The 17,261-nt window shown below is 35.2% G+C and overlaps 1 protein-coding gene across 12 annotated transcripts in view; it reads right to left on the bottom strand.

Moving 5' to 3' along the window:
• Positions 1–283: 283 nt before the first annotated feature.
• POLK (DNA polymerase kappa) overlaps positions 284–17,261 on the bottom strand; it is a 35,777-nt gene continuing 18,799 nt past the window's right edge. For 11 of the 12 annotated variants that reach the window (XM_048292806.1, XM_048292811.1, XM_048292807.1 and 8 more), the window contains 12 exons: positions 16,896–17,048; positions 16,412–16,543; positions 14,586–14,739; positions 12,175–12,390; positions 10,363–10,487; positions 10,013–10,179; positions 7,948–7,980; positions 6,170–6,266; positions 4,778–4,949; positions 3,018–3,980; positions 1,892–1,943; positions 284–1,744 (listed from right to left, as the gene is read on the bottom strand). In XM_048292806.1, the coding sequence (XP_048148763.1) occupies positions 1,660–1,744; positions 1,892–1,943; positions 3,018–3,980; positions 4,778–4,949; positions 6,170–6,266; positions 7,948–7,980; positions 10,013–10,179; positions 10,363–10,487; positions 12,175–12,390; positions 14,586–14,739; positions 16,412–16,543; positions 16,896–17,048 (2,349 nt within the window). In that variant the 3' untranslated portion in view covers positions 284–1,659. The remainder of the gene's footprint in view (positions 1,745–1,891; positions 1,944–3,017; positions 3,981–4,777; positions 4,950–6,169; positions 6,267–7,947; positions 7,981–10,012; positions 10,180–10,362; positions 10,488–12,174; positions 12,391–14,585; positions 14,740–16,411; positions 16,544–16,895; positions 17,049–17,261) is intronic. The other variant, XM_048292816.1, reaches the window with a different exon arrangement.

Here is a 17,261-nt window from a genome sequence, read left to right as displayed (position 1 = left end):
TGAGAGAGCGGCTTTGGTGGGTGCCTGGCATCCAGCCAGCATCAACCCACTATGGAATTGCAATAAATAATTTACAACCACACTATGAGTTTTATTTTCACATTAACACTGACACATCCACAACCTTTTCATGACACTAGGTCAAACAGATGGCAAGGCGACTTTTGAAGCTAAGCCAACCAACTTAATTTTTTCAAGCACTTACGAGTAGCTTACTTTTTGCTATGTAATGCTTATGTAAAAATAGACATTTTAAAGATATATACACACAATGACAAGGCAATACTTAGATTCTACACTTTATTGAATCAAAAGTACAAAATAATAAAGGGATAGGTGTTCACTTTCTAAACAGCATTGGCGGCCTTACATTCTCTCAGTTGCTTTTATGTCTTTCCTACTGAAAGTTACCAACTCTCATCTCTGTCAACAGAACAGCTCATGCTGAGTGCTCACTGACCCGGTTTAGAAAAAGTCAACTGAATCAATTTACAATCTGAACTAGTCCAGCTGATTTGGTTCAAAGCAGATAAGGGAGCACTGACATGAATTCAAATGACTGAGCTGTGGGTACAGTGGCATCTGACAAACAAACAGATGAGCAGGTAGAGATGGTGTAATTATTCCAGCAGTTCTGGAAACAAGAAAGAACATTCTGAACTGAGCTTGGGCATCTAAGACATATCACGTATAGACTTGTTTGTCTAAAAACCAAGCAAATCCCAATACAGTTAAACAACAAAATAGACGCTTCTACAGTAACCACTTCTTTAAAAGACTTAGCAGTTAAAAAGCAATTTATATTTCATACAAGATTTGGCACTGTTTGTATAACATCTAAGAAATATGCTGTCATAATAAATTATATGTCTGATAAATATTTAATTATAATAAAGTGTCTTTTAACAATTTGGTGCGAACAGAAAAAAATCTAAACAGAGTATTTAAAATATTTGCATTTAACTTCCTCTTTCCACATATCCACTCACAGAATATACTTTATTCAGAAACACAAAATAATTTTAAAGAGAAAGATAGCTAAACAATAAGCTTCATTATCTTACATTTGCACATAATTGATTATTATTGCACCATGAAAGCTTTTATTTAGAGTAAATTTAGTGCTACTGACTGGTAACAATTTCAAATTTTAAAGAAGTTTTCATTCTCTTTGGAAAGGCCAAAGATCAAACAGCATTTGTCTGAGTATCCTAAAGGAATCCTTCTCTCAAACAACAGTTTTATTAACTTTTTTTTAAGTAAGTGAAGTCATTGTGCACCACAATGAGTCCTTTGGATCTGGTCCATCAACTCTTACTGAAGTAATTTTCAGTAACAACAATGAAAGCTTGATAGCTTCCACCCTCGCTCGTGATTTCTGTTCTAGGGAGCTACATCAAAGTGCTAGCAAATTCTGATTCTTGGAAACCAGTCGGGGGGGGGGGGGGGGGGGGAAGTATTATTCTCCAAAGAAAAGAAAAGGAAAAAAACCCCTTCATTTGTACCTTTTCTTCTATCTCAGACATCATGTTCCTGCTATACAGACATGTAATGGTTCCAAAAAGACAGGCACCTGAATCCAGTCTACTGCCAATGATAAATTAACTTGCAGTCATAAAACTCTATGAAATGCTTCATATAGAACATGTTGCTACACAGTCATTTAAAAAACATTTCAATAGTATGTTTGGAATTGCTTGACTTGGCCTTTTTTGATACTGACTGCGAAGCTGTTAGTCCAGACCTAAGGTTAAAGAAAGGGAAAAAACCAAAACAGTGAGAGGTTAAAATACACAATGCATACCAACACAAGTTTTACAACACTGAATATTTTTCTAAACGTTATTATTTTAAAACAAGTTGTGTACTCAAGCTTCCAGAAAACCCTTACCTTTTTGTTCCTTGTGATGGATTTGCGCACTGCTGTCCTTTGCTTAAACATCCTTAAAAGTAATTGAAGACAACCAAAATTAATTACTTCAGTAAAGAAAAAATGCTTCAGAAATTATATACAGGAAGAACTTTTTTTTAAATTTAATCTGTCTCAAGAAGCAGATAACATTTTATTATCTGCACCTTGAATACTGTAGTTTATACCACCATTTTTAAAAGAGAAAAACAAAAAGCCTTGAGAGTATTGAATTATAAGGGATTACTTTGAACCTTGTAACGGTTTTCAGAAATAGTTGAAAATTCATTTTTAATTTTTTTATTCTGCAGGGGGAAAAAAAGAAACTTCACATAAAATAAGTCTTCCATTTAAATTAAAGCCTGTTTGCAACAGCAATAGCACTTTGAAAATTTTCTGTGTAAAAGATTCTTATTCTAAATCCTAATTGTATTCTGAAAATTCTAACACACTAGCATTTTAATTTCTTTTTATAAGGTTCCCAAAATAGATTGGGGACTACTTTAGGCAGATAACTTTACTACCTGCACATGCCCTCTAATCTGGCTGAAGATAAAAATCTTCATCAAAAAGAGAAACTACTTCAGAAAACACGCTACTGCTTTGGCATGTTACAGGTGCAGTTATGTGATATATTTTATTAGCTCTACAACATACTTGGAGGTTTCTTCCTCTAAGCTCTAGTTCACTATCTCCCTGTTTTTGCTAGCACATGACATAATGGAGCCTTTCTGTTAACTGAATCTCTGAAGATGTTTTCATTGATCTTCACTTTAATCTCAGTGGCCTTACAAACACCTTTCTGAATATGGTTGGGTGTAACAACCGTATAATCTCCAGAAATGAGCAGCAATTCCTATGTCACCTTTGTGGCAAATGGGAGAACTCTGTCAAACTAGTATCACGTTCAAAAATCTAGTTTGTCATTAAAACCAATTTGATATTTTTTAAATAAAAATGTTCACTCCTATATAGGTCTTACTCAAATGAGCTTCTTGAGAAAAAATTTTGAAGTCCCAGAAAGTTCAAAGTACACCATTTGCAAAGTATCTTAATTGCACAAGCAGACAATATGAATAATCAAATATATCCTAATGCATATACTTACCAGAGAAAACTCTGTTTGAGTTTTCCATATTATAAGTCTTAGTAGGAAAATCCTCTTTTTCTGTCAGCTCCTGGATAAGGCCTTTATTTAAGCAGACATCCACATGTCTGTTAAATGACACAAGATTGGTGGTTTTCTGTTCTGAATTACAAACTGGACAAACAAGAGCAGTGTCTTCTTTGGTGTCAAAGAAATGGGATGAACTAGTTCCTTCTATTTGTTCAGTCTTGTCAAAATGGTCTTCATTGTCTTGTGATATTCTTTTGGGGAAGAGACACTGTTTCATACACATGTTTCTAACAATGTCACTGAGATTGCTAGGCTGTCGTTCTCTGGGAGATTTATCAGGTATTATCTGACCAAATTTTTCTGTGCTATTGTTAGTAGAGCTGTCAGATACATTTGCAGACTGGTCTGTTCCTGCTAATTGATCTGTGTTATTTTTTTCACGTTCATCAACATGTTCATTTTTAAATTGTGGAAGAAAGTTAGGTGTATTTTCTCTTGAACTGTCATTCTTGGATATTTCCACAGTATCTTTAACATGCATCCCACTGAGGCACTCATCAATGTGTCTATTAAGTTCTTCCAAATTATTGCTGCTTTGCTCCTCAAAGCAAACAGGACAGGTGAAGATCTCACGAGCATTAGAATTCTGTAAATCTGTGACTTTCTTTCTTTCTTCCACAAAATTTGCTGATGATTTATCATCATGAAAGAGCTGCTTACCTCTGCTTTCATTTGGAGAAATATTCTCACTGTTTAGTTGTCTTGCTGCTCGCTTTTGGTCAAAAAAACTCCCTCTATGAGATGCTTCCGAATTTTTTGTGAAATACTCTTGGTTGGACTTCTCTGGCTGAAGCCTAAGGAAACCAATTTCTTTTCCTGATTTTAAGAAACTTGTAATGCTTCTTTGTTGGTATTTCTTTTCTTCTTCAGTTAGAAATCCTGATACTCGTACACCTAATGATGAAAATCAATATATAATAAAAATTTTATGAAAGCTTGATACTAACTCCTAATTAACACCTTTTGAGGTATACATTCACTCAATAAAGGCACAATTTATCTCTAAAAAGATGCTAGGCTACCTCCAAATGCATCACAACATCAATACAATTTTATCAGACCCAAGCACTAACCCAACCATATTACTAATTTTAGTGCCATGAAGTTTTAACTGATTGCATTATAACATGAAGCTATAAACTTAATATAGTTACATAGAATTCAGTCTGAAAGTTTTGCATGAACTCTACCCATCAGAATATGTTTTTCTTCAGCACATTCTAGTATCTTAGGCAAGTAAGTTTTATATATCACTGAATGTTTCAAGCAGACTGTATAAGCACCTGAAACACACACCTTAGGGTCAAAATACAGAGTTTACTGCTGTCAGAAATGTTCGCATCTCCTGCAGAACTCTGCGCTTTCAGATCTATAAGCACTTCTGTTGCCGTGGTGCAAAGCAGATTTAAAAGCTCTTTTAAAGCAGCAGAATTAAACACTGCTATGAGTCAAGATTCTACTGTTGTGCTGATGCGTATGTTGTTGCATAAAAAAAGTACAACCTCAATTAGTAAAACTTCCTAAGTCACCATTCAGCACTCCAGATCTGTTTCACTTTGCAAAAACTACCAGGGTAATAGAAAAAGATGAATACATTTACACCAGTTTTACTTTCAAGTATGGTGTGTTATTTCAAAACACTATAAGATATCCTAACTCTGAAAAGGAAGAATGAATTTGAAATATCTTACCCATGAGTCTTATCCGCAGAGGGTGAGGAGCAACACTATCAATTTCTGTTCCTAACAAATCTTTAGCAACAGCAAATATTTCCTCCTCGGTAGAAACAGAAGACAGCACAGTTGAAGCTCTTGTTTTAACTTCAAAGTTCACATTCTTAAGCTTCAATGTAACAGTTTTACCCTACAAAAAAAAATACAATAAAAAAATGTTCACCATGTATGTCATATATGGCATAAAAACAATTATTATGTAGGATCTATGTAAGGGCCCGTAAGCCACAGTTAAGACTGTGTGCTTATCTGTGCACAGCGAGGGGCACTCCCAAGAATTTGTCTGTAAGATTCTGTATTTGCCCCTAAATTTCTGCCGAAGTCAAGTTCTCTGAACTGGTCATTTGACTGTGGTTCTCTGCAGACCATCTGCCACCAGTGCATGTTCAACAGAGTTCATGTTTTGGCTACAGGCACAACTTCCATCCCATCTAAAAAAATTATTTCTGCATCTGGAAATTTTCAATGCTAGATATCCTAACTATTAGGAATGCAAAAGTGATAACCCAATCCAGATTCACTGAAAAGTTACTTCCTCCTGCATAGTGCTATCACAGTCATACACAGTATTTATGTTTGGCACAGATATTTCCCTGGCAACACCTCCCAAACCATTTGTGTGATTTATCATGTCCATCCAAATGTAAATAAACAGCATTCTCTTTGTTCTGGTGCTTTTGTAAGCTTATCCCCTTGTCCTTCTTGGCTGATCATTTCCCTATCAACTTGTCATCTTTTGAAACAATCTTTTATGGCTGAAGAAGATTAATGACAATTCTTTTAGGTCTTAAATGTTATTCCTTGCTTTACTATAAGACTTTCAAAGAAAATATGAACTGTTCTTTCAAAGTAATAAACAGGTATCTGGGGAGAAGGAATAAAGTGAGTGTTTCTACTATTCATACCACTGAATGGTGTGAATAACTTGTCAGCAAGTTTGGCACATGTCAAGTTCTTAAACTACAGAACAGGCTATTGACTGGATCCTGTATGTATACAGGAGAGAAACAGTGTTTTAAATACATTAGTATTACATAATGGACCAAAGTATGGCTTGCAGACAATCAGCTCTATTATTCCCTTATAAACATCACTTTTAGCATAAAATGTTCACATGCCAAATAACTTGATTAATCAATTTAATTTTTATCCCACACATATTGCTAGATAGCCACCTGTCCAACAACAAAATGCAGCCTAAGTCATTCTAAACATCTGCAAATTAAAGAAGGGAGACTTCTGAAGATAGATTGCATGGTATGATGCAGCTGAAAGCATTTATACTAAAACTGCATTGAACTGTTGGAGTGCAAAGCACCTTCTTGCAAGTAACCTGAATAATATAAATACCTTAAGTCCCTCTTTCTGTAGATCTTGAGCAAGGTCTCTGCAGAGCTCTCGACACAAATTGTACTGGTCTTCTGCTGTGTTTATTTCACTGAATGTTCTAAGACAAAAATATGACCTTTTTCAGTATGAATCCTATAATATGTTCAGTACCTGTAGTCTAAAAGTACTTTTTATACAGTTAAACAATACTACAATCAGAAGAATGTTGTATAAGTTCAAGTTCTTACTTCAAGGAACAATGATTATTAATAGGAATATTTTGTTTGGAAAATGTTTGAAAGGCCTTTCAAATAATGAAATAATTTGGCTTTCAATTTTTCATGCACTATTTGAAAATGATTCACATTTGATGTCATTGATGCTTAAGTATTTGCAAGACAGAATACTAACAGTAAGTGAATTCATAGAGCCGGCCCAGTTATTTGTATTTAATCTCCTTTGTACACACTGTGTACTGTGTAACATCAGAAGAAAGCCAGGAGTTGGAAGTCAACATCAGAGCCAACTATCAGAAATAAATAATGCAGATGCTAAGAAAAAGATGCCAACTAGTACAATTACTAGTATAATTACATCTAGCCTCAGAGGAGAAAAAGCTATCTTTCTGCCAAAAATGTTGCCAACTGCCTTTGCTAGAGCTTCTCAGTAGGGAAGTTACAGTGTTATCTTTTTGTTGTATATTTGCTTTTTAGTAATAACACGACAGAAAAAGCAACCTTCAGTTAGTTGAGGTTTTAAGAGAAATGGAAAGCAGAACTTACAGACAGCACATGCTTCGGAAAGGTCTCACAGGTATACTGTTTCATGTCAAGCTTTGTATTTACTAGTGTAAGGCTGATAAAATTACACTGGGTTTTACATCTCTAAGTTATAGTCAGGTTTACCCGATTGTACTGAAAAGTCATCCTCTATTATGATTCATATTCCCCTACGAATGTTTGCATGCTGCCAAACTAATGGGATGAATATTTCACTGTGGGTCCCATAGCACTATCCAAGGAGTAACTCATGCTATTCAGACCATACTTCAGTGACTGAGAAGCTGTAAAAGTCCAAGGCTTGGAAGGGACAGCATAGACAGAATGCTATTTCAGGGCTGTCTCTTCCCCCATATAAACTAGTTGCATGATCTCAGAAGCCTGTAGACATCTCTGGTCTAAAACTGTTCTCTTTGAGGAAAAAAAGAAAGAAGAAAAGCAATGCAGAAAGGTACTATAAAGATGCCCAAAATATCTGTTTGACTAGCACAAGACTAAAGCCATAAATTTTCCAGCTTTTCTTACCACCTTTTCTAAGAAAACACCTGACAACAGGGATAACTATTACAGTGCTTTACAGATTCTTCTGGCAGAACTTATTTTTTAAAAATGAACTACTTTCTTACGGAACTTTACACCAGTAAAAACCTCAGTTAGGAAATACATGTGACTGCAGGCTACTACACTGATATTGACATTAAACTTAAACTGATAAAATAAATTCAAGCCCTTATATATTTCCACCTTATCTTATGGCTTAAAGATCACTTTGATGCATTAAAGGCACTAGCAGAATTGGTTGATAAGAGAACACACAAACTGACAAAAATACCTCCATGGGAATTCTGGAGCCAAGGACAAAAAGCAATGCAAGCTTGAATTTGATTTAGTGAGCTTGTTATACATGTGGGTTTTAAAATAAATACACAATGAAATTATATGACTAATAAAAGTATACATTACTGGGTATTTAGTGGTTCTAATGGTTAATGTAATTTTTTCAGTATAAAATAAGCATACCTTTCAGTGCTCATACTTTTTCTTTCTCCATCCCTTTAAAGAGAAAAACAATTTATTATACTTGATGCAGAAATGTTATCTTTCCAATAAACTCAGAGTCAACCAATCATGCTTAAATAACTAACAGCAGTCTCTTCTATAAAGTCTGGATGTTAACTTTTTCTAAAAATCTTGTACATTAAGTTTATGCAAGTGCAAAAAGAAGAATTAAAAAAAACTCAGACTACTGTAGATTAAGTAAAGACATAGATCAGTCATAGACGTCTTTAAAAAAAAAAAAACAGTTTAAAAAACCAACCAAATAAAAAACTCTCTCAAAATTCAGCTCTTATATCAGAGTGAGTCTCATTTAAAAACAAAACAAACTACAAATCCTATACTGTCTCAGCTATAACTGTGAAGCACAGCTATTAGAATCCCATACATATATATATATTTGAATATTTCCTTTATCTGAGGATCTGAGGAAATAGTTTGCTTTCAGTCTAGATGATTGTTCAGGTTAAATGTGAACCAACAATTGTTTGTTGCTTTCTTTCTTTTCACTGTTAATTGAGCATCCTTTAACAACTCCTTGGCATATAAGGAGATCCCTCAGAGCAATTGCTTTTTAGGGCATTCTTCAGTTTGTAAGTATTGGAAATAACAAATTGGTATTGTCAGATTTTCTTAAAAGAAGGTAGTCAGACACAATAACTGTAAGATGAACTATTTAACTATTTATTGAAGACGCAGGTGTTAATATATTAAGTACTTGCTTTCTCTACACTAAAATGAAGTTGGTGATGACAAAAAAAAAATAAAAAAAAAACGTCTCTTAGACATTAAAACCACTAAAAACTCTGACCTTTGAAATGCTCCTTTTTTAAAAAATGTACTGGGAGATATCCCAGGCTGTACAACACCTAACTAGGGTGAATACGAAGAAAGAGCGCACCAGTTATTTAAAGACTATCCACGGTCTGTTTATATATTAACAGAAACAAATATTTTGAAAACTGTGTTTTATCTTTTATCAAGTCACCTTCACGAAGTCAGTCTTACTGCATATTTTTTACAAGTCAATAAACTCTGAATAGAAAAAAAACAACACAAAAATTTGTGCTAGCACATTACTGGGCTTCAAACTGCTAACTACATATATTTTTTTGTAGTCAAATGGAAAAAAGGGCTGATTATTGTCAGAGAAGTTACAGATATAATATAGAATAGGTCTTTCAGAAGTACATAAGACATTTTGGAACTTCTAATGAAATGAAATAGTTGTCAAGCTATTTTAAAATAGAATTTCCGTACTTTGGGAAGGAATATTTTTTAAAAGGGAATCTTTTTAATTGATCTTAGTTACACAAATAGTAAAATGCTCTCTTTTGGATTTTTTTAAAGAACATGTTTGTCTCCAGGACAGGCTTAGAAATGACAAATACTGTTGAAAAGATATATGCACTACTAAGACTGACTTCTCCCATCCTAAAAAGGAGGCTAAAAACCATTAAAGTACTGTGAACCTTAAAAGAACATATACTAAGAAGGATACAATAATATAATTAGTTCTCTTCCACCAAATTCACATGTTGATATTACAAATATGTAATCCTGATAGGAGACACAGGAACTTCACTGACAATTTACCACCAGAGAAGATCAAATACCTTTGTGATTTTCATTACAATCCAATAATCATAAACACCAGTGTATGTGTATTGTTTTTGAAGAAAAAGAAGTGTACAACTCTGCTTAGGACAGCTCAGTTATGTTCAGCTATTTTGATAATTATAAGGTTATCCTACCTTGATTTCTTGCCATACACATATGTACAACTTTCCTGACAAGACTTTGGATTTCTTATTTTGACAAGGCTGTAAAACCTTTGTTTTTTCATGTTTGGCTACTGCATCTTAGACATAAATATAACAATAACAGGCATCAGAGATTTTAAAAAAATATATTAAACAAGTGTATTTCCATAATATTTGTCAATTAAATAATAGGTTCAGTATGTAACATACACAAGAAAACATTAAGAAAAATGTTAACACAGGAGGAAAACAACCCCATGGCATACTTTTCCAAATGCGTTGAACCCAAACCAAGGGAAATATCCAAGAAATTACGCCAAGATACTTCCGAAAAAAGAAGACAAAGCAGCGCCCTCTGCTGGTAAAGTTCTGAGCAAGTCACAATTCCAAGGGCTTTTAGCATCTTCTCTGTGACTTTTCCAATACCTGGCACCTAAAAGAGAGTATGTAACAGGAAATTGGAAACTTTCCACTTGTAGATCCATTACCGAGAACAATTTGAATCAAACACAACATGGAAGATTACCTGGAAAATTCTATCTTTTCAGTAGAAATCTTGCTTCTAGAACATAAAAATATTACATGACAGAACAGTAAATGTCATTGTGTCTCTTACCTTTCTAATGGGCAAATCTTTTAGGAAGTCTAGAACTGCTTGTCTCTCAGGAGAAATTCTGTATTGCCCATTAGGTTTATTACGATCACTGCACATTTTTGCTAACATTGTATTTGGTGCTATTCCTTTAAAAAAACAAACATGGTAATTAAAAAAAACATAAGACAAAGTTTAATTTCAACTATCCAATATTTAAAAGCAAAAGAGTAGCCTATGCACATGGCAAAGACTAAAATAAGGAAAAGAATTATGATAATTGATGACTAGATTTGATACAATTCTGCAGAGAAATTTTGTGAGCATCATGAAAGAACATAAATATATGTAATAGATTAAATATAACTTAAATAAAGTGTACTTCCTATTTTAATATAGTCAGGATAACAAAATGCCCCAGTAAGTCAAGAAGGGTTAAATACCAAGTCCTTAAAAATAACATCAATTACATGATTCAACACTTCTATGATGGTGATCATGGTAGGAAAGGAAATGCTTACAATGGTTGGTAGGATGAACTCACAGTAAGGAGGAGACCTTTCTTCTTTGTATTTCAGCAAAAACACTTTTTTGGATGAAATTTAACACATTTTATTATTTTGTGGGCTACCACTGGAATGCAGTCATTTAGAAATTTATATATATTTCACAGACATCAGAGGAATGAGGAAGGATGGCTCTTTTCTATCAAAGTAAAGTTTTTACAAATGAACTCTGGAATTTGTTTAGCAAAACAAAGAAGAACTTTGTCCTACAGCCTTAGTGGTCTAAATTTTCATTTGCTCACTGATATAACAGATTATTCGAGATGGTAGAAATAACTCTATTTATTATTGATTATCAGTACTTTTTCAGTTACCCTTCTAATTGTTTTTAGGTTTTGGGCTTAATACTCCTGTTTCCACTTATAAAAGCTATGCCTGTTTTCTACACACTAACCTATCCTTACAAAACTTCAGTAAACAAAACTGTTATTTTGCCATCAGTCATGAGATAACATACATGGGAGGGAGTTTCATCCTGCTTCTTACTAGCTGTTTCTTCACCTCTGCTTACATTCCGCACTTTCCTGACCTTCTGCAGCTGCTTCATAAAGCTCACCATTGCCTGATGCCTCACTGACCTGGTTCATAAAGCAGTTTGGATGGCATCCAAACTAAGTGGGGCTAGGGACATACACTGGTTTTAGTCAATCAAAATAGCTGAGATTTAAAGGTGGTTTGCCTGAAGTCAAGACATAAAACTTGATGGGTAATTATTAAAAAGCTACTGAAGAGGTCATTAGCTTCAGCACATATTTACTTCTCTGAGGACTAACATTTTAAAGAATTTTGATATTGTTTTAAGCAAGGAATAGTGCGGAGAAGTTAGAAATACATAACAGCACAGACCTGCTATTCAAACTAAAAGCCGTTTAGAAATCAGTGACTGATTTCACTATGACCCACTGGCTGACAAAAACAATTTACATGATGCACTAGAACAACAACCACCTGTGCTAAGATCAGCTCAAGTGCACTGGTCATTCCTCCTCACTGCTTACTCTTATTTCAAGTAGAAAGAAGCAAAAAGATGATGTAACTGTTTCAATTATTTAAAAAAGAGAAAAAAAGAAAACAAACAGTAGTGGCTTTGACAGCCATGACATCTCTTGAAATAACTGAAATTCTTTGCAGACCTTCAAAGACAGCATATTTTTTTGCAGCAGAAGAATGCTGTGGCAAGCATAAATTCTTAATTAATACCCTCTGAGATTAAAGTAGAAGACATTATGGAAATACAAAGATAAATTATTATTCATATGTGCCTGAATACCTGCACTAGCAGTCAGCTGAGTTTTCTGCTCAATCCTAAAGCGTATTTCCTTCACAACTTCCTCTGCAGAAGTTCCAAAGACAACTGAGTTTTCCACTGATAGACCTCTTTGTTCAAAGCCATCATCCATCAGAGATGTGTTGTCTTCGAACAGTACTGGTGAAGAAGAGACTTCACCTTCATTAAATTTGGCAGACATATTCATACCATCTTTATCTAAGTAAGACAGAAGCACAAACACTTAATACATCCGTAGGATACATACAGACTGATTTCCTTCTTCAGTGCCTTCAGGGTTCACTAGCAGTTTTCTTTCTTTTCTGGTTTTATTTAGAGAAAGCAATTGCATTGGTTTTTTGTTTAAAGACCAGAGAGATGTAATGGTTTCATTTTGAACACAACTTCAGCTAGGCTGAGATTGGAGGAATTGGCTAGTACACTGGACATAACTTTCAGAAAAGCAAAAGGTTTAATGGCTTGTTGCTGTAGCAAAACCATCAAGATTTTAGCATTATTTTTGTTTCATACCATATTGAAGGCCACATGCCCTCTTCCACAGATTTTTTTTCAATATTCTCCAAATAAAATTAGGGTTCTAGAATATCTGATTCTAGAATGATCAGCCTGGTGAGCTTCTCACTTTGAACTGCAGTCATAGTAGAACAAGTAATGTCAGCAGCCCTTTGTCTGACTCTACAAACATTACTATTACAGTTTCACATTCTGAGCACTTGTTTGTGTTTCAGAGGAACAAAGGTATCAGGCAAGTGTGAAGAAGCACATGACTATGCATCAGTGATACTGATTTTGTAAAGACTATGCCAGTTTATTGCTTTCTATTTTATTAACACTTTTCTGTAGTTGTGTATGCTTGATTATCCTCAATTTTTGAATTTTAGATATTTTAGATCTAAATAGAATTTAGATCTTAGAAATTTTTGAATACAGATAGTATAAATATTCCAGTCTGTGCATCATTCAGCCATCCGTATGACTCCTTCTTTTCTATTATTCTCGAGTGGATATACAGTTGTGGATGTAGTTCCAACTCTGTCTTCCAGAGCCAGTGAAATCCAGTAATATCTTGAACATTACGATAAATCCTGCAGTGTTCCTGCTACTTATTTTCAAAATTACCATTTTGAATTGTAATTCAGACCTAAATGACACCATTTGGTTTACAGAACTTAGTACCACTTTTCAAACGTTTTATTCACATTAAAGAAATCTTCCAAATCCAAATCATTAGCAGTGTATCTTTTATTCACAGCTAACCAGTAGAGAAAGTTAAGCTGTAAACTAACTAAATTGGAGGTAGAGAATATATGGGAGGACAAACTATGGAAGGACTTAGGTATCTACACTTTCAGTGGGTGCAGCTTATCTGAAGCTTATAAGCATGTAAGTGGCAACTTCTGCTCCCAACCCCATGTAATGTGGTCAGAATGCCCAACGCCATTTCACAAGGAAAGCGGCCATTCTCTGCTGCCATGTTCACTCCCTTCCTTGCCCACCTGCATGTCCCAGCACGAGGCCAGTCCAGTGCTGTGGATGACCCTGCCGCAGCACTGGGAAGCTGCAACCCCAGAGCAGTGTCTGCCTGCAGCCCCCAGAGCAGTTTCTGTAGCCCCCAGAGCAGTGTCTGTAGCCCCCAGAGTACTGCCCGCCTGCAGCCCCCAGAGCAGTGCCTGCCTGCAGCCCCCGGAGCAGTGCCTGTCTGTAGCCCCCGGAGCAGTGCCTGTCTGTAGCCCCCGGAGCAGTGTCTGCCTGCAGCCCCCAGAGTACTGCCCGCCTGCAGCCCCCAGAGCAGTGTCTGCCTGCAGCCCCCAGAGTACTGCCCACCTGCAGCCCCCAGAGCAGCGTCTGCAGCCCCCAGAGCAGTGCCTGCCTGCAGCCCCCAGAGCAGTGTCTCTAAATTCCACCTTTGATGGGTCCTAAGGAGGAACTCGGACCAGAGCTGTCGCTGGACAGTGAGACCCGGGACATCCCAATGGCCAGGGGGACACCTCTGCCTTCATCTGCTTCCTCTGAGGATTGAGGGAGTGGCTTATATTCTTTTATATGATTTTTGAATCTAGATTATGATTGTTGTATTGATACTCCAAACTGTGTGCTATCCACCCAATCTGCAGAGGGTCCAGGTTGTATTGTATTACAAATTCTTTATTTTGCTACTTACAGATTGCACTCTTACAGATTCTGCTTGTAAAAATCCTGCGCCATTCTAATACATTCTGTACTATAGTAATAATGAAATCCTAATAAGGAAAATAAAGCTTAAATTCTAACTAATTTAGTACTTTCTTTAGTACTTTAGTACTTTTTAGGTTCTGCCTAAAATCCCTAAAAGAAAGAAAGTCTGTCTCTTCAGTGTCTAGTGACCTCATGAAAAAAGTGAGTAATTTGCTTACCTATTCTTGTCGTGCTTTCTGTATTAAAAAAGAATCTTCTCCTATCTTCCGGCCAGTTCAGCCTTTCCTCCAAGTGCTCTGTTATGTTCAGGTAGGCTTCATCTAGGCCCATAGGCATAAAATTGGGATCATATTCAGCCAGTATTTCTCTAACCTTGATAAACACAAAGTGAAATTTGTTCTGTAAGAGCAGATCTTGACACAAAATTAGAACACGAACAAATGTACTTTGAAACTTCAAGATGATCAATAACTATTAAAGATACTTACAGTACCAATTATTTGTTTATATTGTAAAATTACAGTAGTGCTTCTCCAAGTAGCAAGATACTAATACTTAGTGAGAACTAAACAGATTTTGAGCATTGTATTTAACTGGAAAGGACACTAAGATCAGTGTATAAGGACTTCATGCCTACTAGGTCCACATCCACTGAATAAAACACTGGGGACCTGGAAACTCAGCAAAGCAGATAAACTGATGCAGCTTTCAGTGCTTGGTGTGTCAGATATCACATACACAAAGGTTAAAAAATCCCACCAGCAACAATAAAATTTTAAGTTTTAAATTACATTAAACTGAAGTTATAGACAATGTTTTAGAGCAGTGGTTAATGCCACAGACAAAACCTGTTGGGAAATCTCTAGTGATAAGTCCATCTTTCTAGAAGGAAACAGTAAAACAAATGGTCAAAATAAAAGCTCTACCTTCTCTCCTCTCTTTTTTTTTAAACCTGGAGGAAAACCTGACTGTGTCATGTTTTTTTCCTATCAGTTTGGGTCAAGTTCTTAGGCATTACAACATTTGTCCACATGCACTTCATCTTTCTGAAACTGAATAAAGATAGAATTCACTACTGAACTTTAAAAGACAAAGTGAAATAAATTTACATATTTTCAACCTAAATCCTGAGAGCAAAACATAACTAAAAATCCAGACCAAATCAAATCTTTAATACTTTAATACTTTACCCTATCAAACAACAAATGAAATACACGTCGTGAAATACATATCATGAAATCCAAGAGCCTTAACAAGTTCAAACCCATTCTGAAATATGCACATTTATATATGCCTTTTTTTTTTTACAGAAGTGAAAAAAAATCAAGTAAGATCAACCTTACTTCATATATGTGAAGAGACTGAGGCTTCATAAAAATAAAGAAGGCCTGACATAATTTTATTAAAGCCTTATGTCATGCACTAGTTTGATTTAAAATGTACAAAACACATTTTTTCCTTTTTTTTTTTTAAACAGGCTTTTAGGTATCACAGCTATTTCCCCCAGCACTAAGTAAAACTACTTCCATTAAAGCAAAATATGATTTCTTTTCTCCCTATTTCTTTTGCTCTATCAAGTAATTTCTTTAAAAATATTTAATCTGCATTTATAAGTCAGTAATGTTCTTCGTTTTTCTCTCCAGTAATTCATATTCAAAAGTATGACTATGCATTGCATGAAATTATCATTGCCATGTTTCCTAGATACTTGCAACTTCCTAGTAACTAGATGATGCTCCATGCTTTTGAACTTTTAAGAATAATAAAGCTCAAGTGCTACCACTAGCTCACTACACAAAGGTTTTCAAAACTTCTGTCAGCATCACTATTAACTTCAGTAAAATTGTCAGATTGGGTAAGTGCACTGTTTTTTCATCTCCTTACCCAAAAGCACAAATATTTTGTTTGACTTATGTTTAAAGCCACATTACTGAAGAGTTTAATATTTAAATTATCACTTTCCATATTATCTAGAACTGATGTTATTGATACAGTCTAAAAACAAGTACACTCGATTTTGGTTAGAGACCACTTTCAGACTTACCTCTTTACTCACTTTGCCGTATTTTTCAAAGTTTAGTGGTACTATAGTTAGATGTGGACATAGCCTTTTAGCAATAAATCCAGGCATGGCTGCACGAACACCGAATCTCCTAGCATGGTAATTTGAGGTGGACTTAAGAGAGATTAGGTCAGTTTAGTGTTCAGTAATCAATTTTTTCTTTAGTATTAAATAATAAAGTTCTAATCACATATCTCCATACAGAAAAGACTGACAAAGCGAAGAGTTTACATGCATTTTCACTCTCCCTCCTCCTGCCTTTCAATCTAAATTTGCATTAGTACACTTTTTACTGAAAAATCCAACTTACATGATCAAGTCTAAGAACTGCTGCTTCCTTTATTATTTTTGGGTTTTCCACACTTCATACAAAACATTGTCATTATATTTATGCTATTATTCTATGGTTTACTAGGCTTAAGATTAATGTCATTGATTTCTGTACTAGTTTAACACTCAGCCTTACCAACATACTCATTGATCCCACTGCTATAGGTTTTTCCTTCAGCTCTGGATTGTCTCTCATTTCCACAGCTGCATAGAAGGCATCCATGTCAACGTGTACAATTGTACTGCTAAGGTTACGACTCCGTTCCAATTCTATCACAAGTTTGTCCACCTGAACAGAATAAACCAGTAATTGAAATACTACTAACCTGGCAGAAGCGCAACAGTATAGATGATCCTAAAAACTCAAATGCATCTTGCATATAGTTAAAGAAAAAAACCTCAACAAACCCAATCCCCACTAAACCAGCACCAACAAAAAAAACCCAACAAATCTTTGGATGAAACTTGCTCTCAGAGAGAATACTACTGCAGTAATTGGTAC

This window comes from Corvus hawaiiensis, chromosome Z, assembly GCF_020740725.1.
Source record: "Corvus hawaiiensis isolate bCorHaw1 chromosome Z, bCorHaw1.pri.cur, whole genome shotgun sequence".
NCBI lineage: Eukaryota > Metazoa > Chordata > Aves > Passeriformes > Corvidae > Corvus > Corvus hawaiiensis.
Note: the sequence above shows the minus strand (reverse complement) of the source record. Positions and strands in the feature narration are given on the sequence as shown.